Consider the following 11,344-nt stretch of genomic DNA (forward strand, 5'->3'; position numbering starts at 1 on the left):
CTAAAAACACTTCTGCCGTTGAGAGCAGACAATGCCGCTGACGTCATTTGTGGGAGTTTGCTTTGTTACACATCCACGCTGCAACAAAGCTGCTTTATCTACTTTATGACGTTTTGAGAGTGATTACGTAACGGGGCTTTTCGCAAATCTCGCTGAAAAGCTCTGGACAAGGGCATACAAAATGATTGTTTTTTTAAACAATTGAAACCTATTTATAATCAAATGAGAAGACTAGTCTTTGACAATTACCAATAGTGTCCACTGTCTTTAATTCCCACAACACCGAACTCGTTCAGATACGTTCTGATAAATCCAACCGAAGGGGCTGCTAAACTGTGTGTACACGGATTGTGCGTTGTTGCAACCTTGTACGATCTGTCTACGAAATGGACGGCCGCTCGGACAGGTTGGATCGGAATGGTGCTCCGGAACTTTGAGCCTGCTCAACTTCTTCGAGCAACCACGTCCTGCAATTAGACGGAGTGGCAACGTACAAAAACGAGGACGTACTGTACTACGAAGTGAACTGTCGTACTTGGATCATACTGGACGTCCTAAACATGGCACAGTTGATCGTCTTTTAGATGTTTGTGTGCACAGACCAGAACTCATTACCAGAGTATGTAAATTACCTTAGGGTGACATGAAGACATTTTTTCGGCCAAAGTTCCAGCCATACTAAAACCCGTATCATAATTATGTTTTAGGACGGGCTCGGACGTTTTGAGACATGGCTTGATGCGGCCCAGCCTTTACAAAAAGAAATAACACAATCCAGCTTCAATACCCTATATTGGTGGTTTAGGAATAACGTATGTGTGCAGTGTTTCTAGTGAGGTTCTTTGCCTTTTAGCATGGATAAGACTGGAGAACAAGACGGTGGTTGGCCTGGAAGGATAGCGGTCGTATCGGTCTGGACCAAGGGTTTCATTTGGGTTGCTATTTTGAAAGGACTTGGAATACTTCTGCCTACATTTCAAGAGGAATTTCTGGTACAAACTTGGATTCTTGGATGGATGAGCTCCTTGCTTCTGGCTACAATTGGACTCATTGGTAATGAATTTGTGTTGTTTTATTTTATCCTTCAGAGGCCTGCACTAAACGTCGCACTTTTGCTGTGTCGAACTCAAATAGTTTGATTTTTTTTAGCGCAATCTTTTGAGTTCGACACTGCCGTGTAGCACAGCAAGCTCTGCCGCACGGCAGAGCTTGCTGTGCTACACGGTAGTTGCACGACGTGTTGACAAGCCGTGTCGAATTGATTTAAATTCTAAATTGGGCGACGCTATTTTAGAAATCTTTTGAAACACGTTTTATGTGCAAATATATATAATCAGTGAAGAGTATTCGGGATTGGATGGGATGCAAATTTCTTAAACGAACATTTTGTGAGAATTAAGTTGAATATCTTGTTCGAAACTCTTAAAAACGGCGATGAATGCCAGTCACCAGGCAATGGTAACAATAAAGCCAGTACTTGAGGTGACAAATTAATATTTATAAATGTGTCAATATTTCAGTGTCACAGCTCTAAATGCCATCATGTCACTGCGCTAAACGTCGCTCTTTTGCAGTGTCGAACTCAAAATGATTTTGGCACGACAAATTTGCATAGAAATTGAACCCGTATACTTTTCGCACTTGGTGTATACCCCCAACATATGCATAAAATAACAAACCTGTGAACTAAATTAGCTCGATTGGTCGTCGGAGTTGCGAGATAACTATGAAAGAAGAAAAAAAAACATTATCACACGAAGTTGTGTACTTTTAGATGCTTGATTTTCGAGACCTCAAATTCTAAACTTGAGGCCTCTAAATCAAATTCGTGGAAAATTACTTCTTTCTCAAAAGCTACGTCACTCAGAGGGAGCCGTTTCTCACACTGTTTTATACTATCAACCTCTCCCCATTACTTGTTACCAAGTAAGGTTTTGTGCTAATAACTATTTTGAGTAATTACCAATAGTGTCCACTGCCGTTAAGCACATTTTAGGCAAGGGTTCACTCAACTAGCTTCTGCTGGTATGTGACTCAAACAAAGCATGACATAAACTTGTACTTAGCACTTACGCGAACAAAACAGACAGCCTGTACTGCTTCGATATTCTAGCATTACACCACCCAATGAAGAAACTGTTCAAGTTCAATGTTCAAAGATATAATTTGCTTGTCGACAGAAGAAAATAAATGGGTCAGTTTTTGTGAGAATCTTGACATGAGTATAATATACCTTTAGACAACGTTGTTTAAACAGAACCCTTTTTCTGCTTTCAGTCTTTAAAAAAAAGCCACCAATTGGAGTGAGAAAGAGACAAATTTGTAAACAAAATGAAAGATTTGTTAAAAAAGCTGACCTTTTTTCCACTTTTTTGAAACTTGTAAGTCCATTCAGTAAAAAGTGATCGTCCTCACCCTTGATGTGTACACGCGTTATAAGTTTTAAACTTAGTCATTCCAAGTCATTTGAAAATGTTGTCACCACTGAATGAACTATTGTGTTCATCAACTCGTGGAGTTGTCTGCAGTGTCACGTTCATTGAACGTGGAGTTGTCTGCAGTGTCACGTTCATTGAACACGTAGGGGAGGAAGTGTGCCAGGCGTTTAATGGATGTTACCCGAGCCTATAATGTCAGGAAATAAACGTTCATATTATAGCCCATAAAATTTGCTTTTCTGCTGTTCTGATACCAGGAAAGCAGTTGGCAACTTTTCTTTCTCCATGCCTATGACTCCCGTTTACACTAGATCCAGAAAGCCGGGTGACCGGGTTCACATCCGGCAATGTGAGGACTGTAGATCCAGAAAGCCTGGACCGGGTTCAGATCCGGTGTGGCGGTTTCAGTCTTCCGCCGTGTTAAGTTTTCCGGATGACGTAGCCGGACATTTCAACACGTTTTTCGAACGGTTTTAGCTCAGTTTTCCGGGTGACGTAGCCAGACAAAAATACCGCCGCGAGTACCCTGGCAAGTAGTGTAGTTCAGTGAAATAAAAAAAATAACTAAACAAATAAAATAAAATAAAAAACGGTAATAAATAAATTTAATAAACTAAACCAGAATAATAAAAAATTCTTCTGATTCTCTAACGCTCGTTCGGTATAAATACAGGATAATTTGCTTGGTCTTCACACCAAATTCTCTCATACGATCCACGCGTTCGCCGCTCGTTGTACTCGTGGACACCGCCATGACAGCTACCGGAGAGTAACACGGATGACTCAATACGGCACTAAAAATTGACTACTTTCGCTTGCTGTGCGCAGGCATCGCATGACGTAATGTTACCGTATTTAGTCATTCGGAAAACTGAACACGGCGGAAAGTTGAAACCGCCACACCGGATTCAGATCCGGCAATGTGAGGACTGTAAAGGGGGTTCCCGTGTTACAACACCAGAGTATGTGGCAACGGCCTCCTGGACAAAAATAGTTGGTTTGGGAAGTGACCTTTTGCCTTGTGTGTCTGGCTAACTGCATAAAACAAATTCCAAATAAATAAAAACACAGTCACCAAACAGATATTCAATATCGCTAGCTCTATGACATTTGACGCTGACAGCAGAAGTAATTTGTTAATAGTTGACAGCTGGTGTTTATGAAAGCCTGCAAAAGGCTTGTATAATGGATCTATGTTCAGAGTGTCATTCAAGGAAAAGCCAAGCGAGACCATAAACAATTTTGCAGACATGTTAGAAATATCTGCTCGTCTTTTTTCAGACTGGTTTTAATTTATATTTAAAAAAAAATGATAATAATTATAGCATGAAGAAGACGGGAATATAATGTGGAAATTGTTATGCAATCTCTGGACTGTCTGAAAGAAGTTTGGAATGTTTTGGATCCATTTATGTGGCGGTATATGCCGTGTGCATGCTGTTACATAGTGACAGTTGTTGACCGACACGATTAGTGGTAGCGTATCAAAATCGGTCACGCGTATTGCAGGGTTTTAAACACTTCGTTACCCATAAAGTTTTAAATTCAACTGTTAAAAAAATGAAGAAAAAAGAAAGAAAAAAATTACTAAATAATCGTTTCCTTGGGTCAGTTGCAATTGTTTTCTTAGTACTACCCATTATAAGCACCTACAATTAATAAGGTAGGTCGATAATTCTTTTAATTTGCATTTTTATTTTATTTTTCAAAGGACCATTTGCTGGGTTAGCTGGCCGACATTTCGGCAGTGGTGTCGTCATTATGATAAGCGGTTCTCTGATCGGTGGTTCATTCATTGCTGGATCTCTTTGTACAAATGCTTTTCAATTAGCCGTCTGTCTCATGGTTATGGCAGGTGAGCAGTAGGATTTGAAACTTTGCATGGTGGATATACTATATAGAAAGGTTTGCGGTAACACCATGTAATGACTATCTTTAATGAGTTGGGGATGGGGTGGTTCTGAAAAGAACCGTTGGTTTCAACTCAGGTGAGCAATCAATAATCCTCAGTATCAGAAGGCTTGACCTGTTTTACCTGATGAGCTCTGTTCTTAAGGGGTCGAGTTGGTCTTTGAAAAGCGTTTGTAACCTTTTTTTATAAAATGCATAGGGCCTAGGGTTGGAAAGATGTTTTAAACAAGCTTGCCTCGAAATTGCGCGGTTTGACTTTTCTGTACAAACTAACACGGTCGGCCATAATGGCCGACCGTGTTAGTCGACGAGGTAAAAGGGAAACCGTGCAATTTCGAGGCATGTTTGTGTGAATCATTGTATTCTACTTTTACAACATCTTTCTACCCTTAATATATAAAAAACGGTTACAAACGCTTTTCAAAGACCAACTCGACCGATCCAAGGCAACGTGTTCCTTTAAAGTTCGTTTGATTAAAAATTGCATTCATTTTTTTTGAAAGCCTACTCTACGGCGCTATTAGTCTTGGTGCAAGACGTTTCTCGTTTCCCTTTCACGCACACCGCGGCCAATTCACCGACAGCGTGTGCGTGAAAGGGAAACGAGAAACGTCTTGCACCAAGACTACGGCGCTATAGGAGCAACGACTGTTGGATTGGCGCCTTATGAAATTAACGATTGATTGGTTGATTAATTGATTGACTGACTAAATTATTGATTGATTGGTAATGAATTATTTGGGAAACACATTCCTTACAAAGGTTCGAAGCATACAGGTGGATAGAGCCCCCCCCCCCCCCCACCACCACCACCAGAACCGTGAAAATATACACATTCAATTAAAACAAGTTTCCTATTATAACTTCTTGTGAGCAGTAAACAAATCAACTGTTTTGGTTTCAGTTTATGGATCACATGTAGAGTGTCATGGCCGAGTGGTTAAGAGCATCGAATTCAAGTTCTGGTGCAGTCATCAGAGTGTGGCTTCGAATCCCGGTCGTGACACTTGTGCCATTGAGCAAGATACTTTACTATAATCGCTTCTCTTCACCCAGGGGTATAAATGGGTACCTGCGAGGGAAGAGGTTGATATTGTGAACGAAAAAGTCTTTGGAGCAATATAAACTGTTGCCCAGGTTGTAAACTCCCAAGGGAGCTGAGAAACATTAAAAGGGATTTTATTGGCCCTGTGACCAGGGCACTAATGTAAAGCGCATTGATACGGTTATTGTCAAATGCGCTATATAAAAATTGGTTATAATTATTTTTATCACTGAATACCCTCATGACTAAGCTATTCTACTTTGTTTGGATTTTGAAAGAAAATGAAGACAAACTGTCGCAGTAAATATCTTTTATTTTCAAACGGAGTCCATTAGTTATAAGGGTTCGTGCTAATAGGTCAATTAAATCACAAGGGATGTTATTTTATCTTTCGACTTAAAGACACTGGACACCTTTGGTAATTACTGTTAAAGACCACTGTTAAATCTATACACACAAATGTACAGTGCGCTAAAGATATTGTGTAAATCCCAAGATTTTCCAGCGCGTCCAAAATTTTCCAACTTTTTCAGACGTCGAACTGTTCAAGTACCAACACTATTGGTAATTACTCAAAACAATTATTAGCATAGAACCTTACTTGGTAACGAGTTATGGGAAGCTGTTGATAGTATAAAACATTGTGACAAACTGCTCCCTCTGATTTAACGTAGTTTTCGAGAAAGAAGTAATTTTACACAAATTCGATTTCGAGACCTCAGATTTAGAATGTGAGGTCTCGAAATCAAGCATCTGAAAGCACACAAGTTCGTGGAACAAGGGTGTTTTTTCCTCCATTATTATATCGCAACTACGACGCCCGATTGAGCTCAAAGTTCACAGGTTTGTTATTTTATGCATATGTTGAGACACACAAAGTGAGAACACTGGTCTTTGACAATTACCAATGTCCAGTGTCTTTAACTCAATCATTTTGTCAGTTCTTCTCTGGAGGGAGCGCCTATCTGAACGGGGTGTCACAGAGTCTCCCTACATATTGCTAATAGTAGGTGCGTTCGTTTAGCTTCCCTGGGTCGACCCCGGTGTGTGGCGGGTCTTTTTCCCAGGACGAACGTGGGTATTTATCTGCACACGTTCGTCCTCGTAAAAGAAAGTGCCACACACCGGGGTCGACCCGGGGAAGCTAATCGAACGCACCCAATAACTAAAGGACGCCATGTTATTTGTTCTCTTTATTATAGGTACCGGGTTTGGATTGGCTGGTGTGCTGGTACGTGATGCTCTTGGGCGTTGCTTCTCTAAAAACTACGCAACAGCCGTCGGTTTAGCAAGAACAGGGAACTCAATTGGAATGCTGACATTACCGCCCTTCATCCAGCTGCTCCTTGTAACGTACGGTTGGAGGGGTACAATGATGATTATTGGAGCAATCTCATTGCATCTTGCCGTGTGTGGCGCCCTCATGGTTACTGTCGGTAAAAATATTTGTCAACTGAACGGCTACAAGAGACTTCATCCTGAAAATCATGCCGACCAATTAGAATCCAAGACAAGTTTTCTGTCACAATGCGCCACAATGGTGAAAACCACAGCGAAGAATCTTGATATGAAAATTTTGAGTAATTGGCGTTACTGGGCAGTCGGTGTAATACTTATTATTAATAAGTTCGCATTTGACATGTGGGTCATTTATTTTGTCTCACAAATCCAATCAAAGGGTTTCACAATAGAAGATGCAACATTTTTTGTAACTGTGGCAGGTGTTGGCGACTTAATAATTAAGATCCTTCAGGGTGTATGTGTTGATCGTGGTATCATATCTCACTGGCTTCTTATGACATCGGCTATCATCGTGGGATCCGTAACCTACTGCGCAACTCCTTGGTTGAATTCTTATTGGACGTTGATGTCAGCTGCGTTCTTGACATTGGTCAGTGATGGGTTACTGGCGTGTTTGACTGATGTAGTGACTAAACAAGTACTTGGTGTGGAGTTACTGGCAGGGGCTTATGGATGGCTTGGACTGAAGACAGCCATGCTCAGAATCTCAATGGGTTTTATTCCTGGTAATTTAAGAATATTCATTTTTGTTTTACTCGTATTAGGATCCCTCCCAGATAAATAGTATGTAGGAGCATGACCGGAGTCATACTTCCTACAAAATGAAGAGAAATGTCCACGGACAATAAAAAATGTGTTCGCTTTATATACAAGAGCTAGAGTACGAAAGAGAGCGAGCCACTTAACTTACCAATGTAAACAGTAATTAAATTTGCCGATAGGGGATAAAGAATATTCATGTTGGTTATACCCATACACCGATGTGTGTTAGCACTGTACACTCAGTACTCTCCCGAGTTATGTGGGGAAAACATCACAGTCACATTACTGGGGTGGGATTTGAACCCACGACCTTTGCGATTCTAGAACAATGTCATACCAACTAGACTGCCGATTATGTTTTCTCTTAGCAAATTATTATTGTACTTGTAATGCTCATCGGTCAACTCCCCGATGCATGTGGTTAGTTCTGTTTGCAACGGGGGGTAAATAATATGATTTGATTTTCACTCAGTAGGCCCACTGAGTACACATTGCTTACCGTATCCGTGTAATTAAAGGGAATGCCAAAATATAAAAAGGGAATGAATTGTAATTACTGCATAGCATTATTTTAGTTTAGTTTTTTATTTATATTTGCAGGTTTGATTTACGACATCAGCGGAAGTTACGACGCATCCTTCATTTTCTTAGGATTACTTCGAGCCTTCCCGCTGTTACCACTGACCCTTCTAAGATATTTCCACAATAAAAATGAAACAAATCAATGATAACAATTAGTGTCATCTTATACGGTGCACTTATTCGTTAGGGAGGTTTAGCTGCACGTTCCGCGTGAACGTAAACGTGATCAACGTCAGAAAATAATGTCGTTAAAACTCACTCAAATAAATCTATTTAAAAAAAAAAAAAAAAAATGTTTGGGGTCAAAAATCTGACATAGAATCTTTAATTCTTACTCGGCCGTAAAGCGACATTTTATGAATTCGGAATTGGGACATTCTTCGAACACGGGGCGGACGTCGAGGGGTCGTGGGTCGAGGGGTCGAGTTTTTTTTAGAACAACCCGGCCAAAGGCGAGGTGGACAGATAATATTCTCGCACTTAATGGGGGAGTCTGTATGGCCCGAGGAAGACCGCACTGGACAGGGACGCGTGGAAGGAATTAACTTCTCGGATCACCACGGGACGACTGACGCCCAAGAAGCTGACCTTCCGTTAATATATTCATAGTGTCCCTCACTATATTCTCAACGAGTCAGTTCACAGCTAACAAATATATCCATGGAAGAAATTATATCCGAAAATATGTCGAAGTTCTGCACTGGCAATGTTGATCATCGTGTACCAATGGATAGTAAGATCCCAAGTGCGCATGGCTCAGAGTACAGTGCATTATCTTGCCGCTATTCGCCGTCAAAACAGGGTAGTGGCGTTAACTCGCCTTCAACTCCTCCGATATAGGGTGCGTTCGATTAGGTTCCCCGGGTCGACCCCGGTGTGTGGCGGTTTTTTTTCCCCAGGACGAACGTGTGCAGATAATTTTCTCATTCTGTGTCAATGTCCATGTCTCAGACCCATATAATGCAATGCTGAAGACTAGTGCATTCATGAGTAGTCCCTTGTTTAGTCCCCATAAAATGCTCACAGTAGGGTTAACAAATTCCCCATAGGATGCTCTTTGGAGAAAATGCCTTGGTGCCCCTCCCCTATTAAAAACGAAGAAAACAGGCCTTTACATTGTTCTACATTAATTTGTGATAATCAGAACTCAAAACAGACTCTGTAAATCTAAAAAATAATTCCTGTGTGTTAATTTATTCAACTTTCTTTCATATACATCACAAAGTAAAGGTAATAATGAGATGTCATTTTTGCGATTAGGGAACCTTTACTTTTTCTAATATTTCTTTCTTAGCCCAATTTCATACAGTTGCTTAAGCATAACAAATTAGCGTTACAAATTGTACACGTCTATGATAATTTGGCTGGGAACCTTATTCTAAAGTATAGTTTTATACCGGTATTCCTGCTAATTTCTGCTTGACTGATATTTTTTTACGCAATATTTTTCGGTTAAGTAACTCTTTGAAATTGAGCCCATACAAATTTATGTCATGATTATAAAGTGTCAGACATGAGTTGACTTCTTCTGAGTAGGCGACGCACGTTTGTGCTCGTGCATTATTATTTCCCCCATGATCCACCACGCTGGTCTAATGAAACCTAAGCCAGTGAAGCCGAAGTGTTCGAAACAATTTCGTCGCCATATTGTTTATTGTGAAGCCTGAGCCTCTGAGCCGAAGCCTCAAGCCTCAAGCCTGAGCCTTCGATTCGTAAACGCTCTATGATCTCGCCGCGCCATTTTTTCCCAGCATGCCTTGCTCGATCATAACCATTTTGGGTGCGTTCGTTTAGCATCCCTGGGTCATCCCCGGTCTGCCCCGGTGCGTTCGAATAGCTTTTGACGTCATTCCAGGGGCTCACCCAGGTCAGCCCCCAGTGCCCTGCTTGTGGAGTGGGTCACTTTGGGGCTGGCCCCAGGTAAACGACGTCACTACGAGAGCGGTGAGTGGTCGTTCTTGTAGCTCTTGTCAGGGGCTCACTAGACTTGACCCAAGTCGAACTTTCGTCGAGTCCTTCGTCGCGTCGAATGCCAATTAACTGCTTTTGAAAGTCCATCGCGACCATTGATCTTCAGTATAATGGAGAATGATCGCGACCCAAGTCACTGGATTGCCAATAAAGGGCGCATGTTAAAAAAAACCTCATCAGCCGCGGCTATTGACTCGACAAGCAAGAGACCCGACTTGAACCAAGTCTCGGGGCTCACCCGAGTGAGCACCGCGGGACGAACGCACCCAGAGTTATACAATACAATAACAAAAAAAGCAGCACCCCTGAAGGATTTTAAAAAAGTAAACTAAATTACTATCGAGTTAATCTCCTGATGCCACAATTTACGAAGAGACAAAAAGGGACATTACAGAAGGACATTTTTAAAACATGGCATACAGTATAAAAATATAGAACTATACAAGCAGTTGAAACTATAAAAGCACTAATGGGCACTAATAATACAAAATCGTTAAAAGAGAGATTCTAGTTAATTATGCAAAAGGCACTATAAATTTGAGAAATAAAAAACAGCAGCAAGGTATTTGAATGGGCAAGGCAACTAGAAAGTTAAACTGTTTTGGTCAAGGGGACCTCCTCGCCAGGGACTAATAAATGATTCCTGAGGGAATTTGTGAAGGAGGATAAACTATGGATAATTGTATCTTTAATGCAGGCCGGTAGTTCGTTCCATAATCTAGGGAATCTGTGAAAAAGAGAATGATGGGCAGCATTGGAACGAGCCCGATGATGGACAAATTTAACAGATTCGATATGTCTACAATTAATGGGAATTAGAGTGTCCGTGTCAATGTCAAATTTGTTATATAAACATTTAATAACAAACGTAATTGAAAGGAAATGAACCCTGTTGATTAAAAGAGGCATACCCAGCTTGACACACCTGTCATCAGAATATTCAATTTCATTTACAGAATCAATTAAAACCCTTCTCGGCAGACCCAAACAAAAACGGGTGAATCGCCTCTGTACCTTCTCTAGCGTTTTTTGCTGAGTCGAAAGAACAGGGCACCAGACTGGAGCTGCGTATTCAAGTATGGGTCTGCTAATTGAGCGATAAAGTAAAGTCAGAATGTAAGGGTTTCTAGTTTTAACTACTCTACCAATAAATCCGTTGAGTCTAGTGGCTTTGGAACTGACTTTATTAACATGTGTTTTCCAGCTTAAGTCCCTGGAGATAATAACACCCAAGTATTTGTAACTATCCACATTTTCCAAAGTGTTTTCAGCAATTTTATACAGTGGTTTAGCAGGGTTTCTAGACCTGGTCACAGTCATTAATTTACACTTA

At 40.9% G+C, this 11,344-nt stretch overlaps 1 protein-coding gene across 1 annotated transcript; it reads left to right on the top strand.

Moving 5' to 3' along the window:
- Window positions 1–271: 271 nt before the first annotated feature.
- On the top strand, window positions 272–8,335 carry LOC117305276 (monocarboxylate transporter 12-like). The gene is made up of 4 exons (XM_033790118.1): window positions 272–1,053; window positions 4,150–4,293; window positions 6,597–7,421; window positions 8,059–8,335. Exons 1-4 carry the CDS (start codon window positions 855–857, stop codon window positions 8,184–8,186), a joined length of 1,296 nt encoding a protein of 431 aa, XP_033646009.1. The 5' UTR covers window positions 272–854; the 3' UTR covers window positions 8,187–8,335.
- Window positions 8,336–11,344: the final 3,009 nt, after the last annotated feature.

This window comes from Asterias rubens, chromosome 22 (genome assembly GCF_902459465.1).
Source record: "Asterias rubens chromosome 22, eAstRub1.3, whole genome shotgun sequence".
Taxonomy (NCBI): domain Eukaryota; kingdom Metazoa; phylum Echinodermata; class Asteroidea; order Forcipulatida; family Asteriidae; genus Asterias; species Asterias rubens.

Bases quoted from the DNA above. Each gene is read 5' to 3' on its own strand.
- LOC117305276 (XM_033790118.1), top strand. From the start codon at position 855: ATGGATAAGACTGGAGAACAAGACGGTGGTTGGCCTGGAAGGATAGCG. The intron at 1,054-4,149 runs GTAATGAATTTG...TATTTTTCAAAG, and splicing joins GGCTACAATTGGACTCATTG to GACCATTTGCTGGGTTAGCT. The intron at 4,294-6,596 runs GTGAGCAGTAGG...TCTTTATTATAG, and splicing joins CTGTCTCATGGTTATGGCAG to GTACCGGGTTTGGATTGGCT.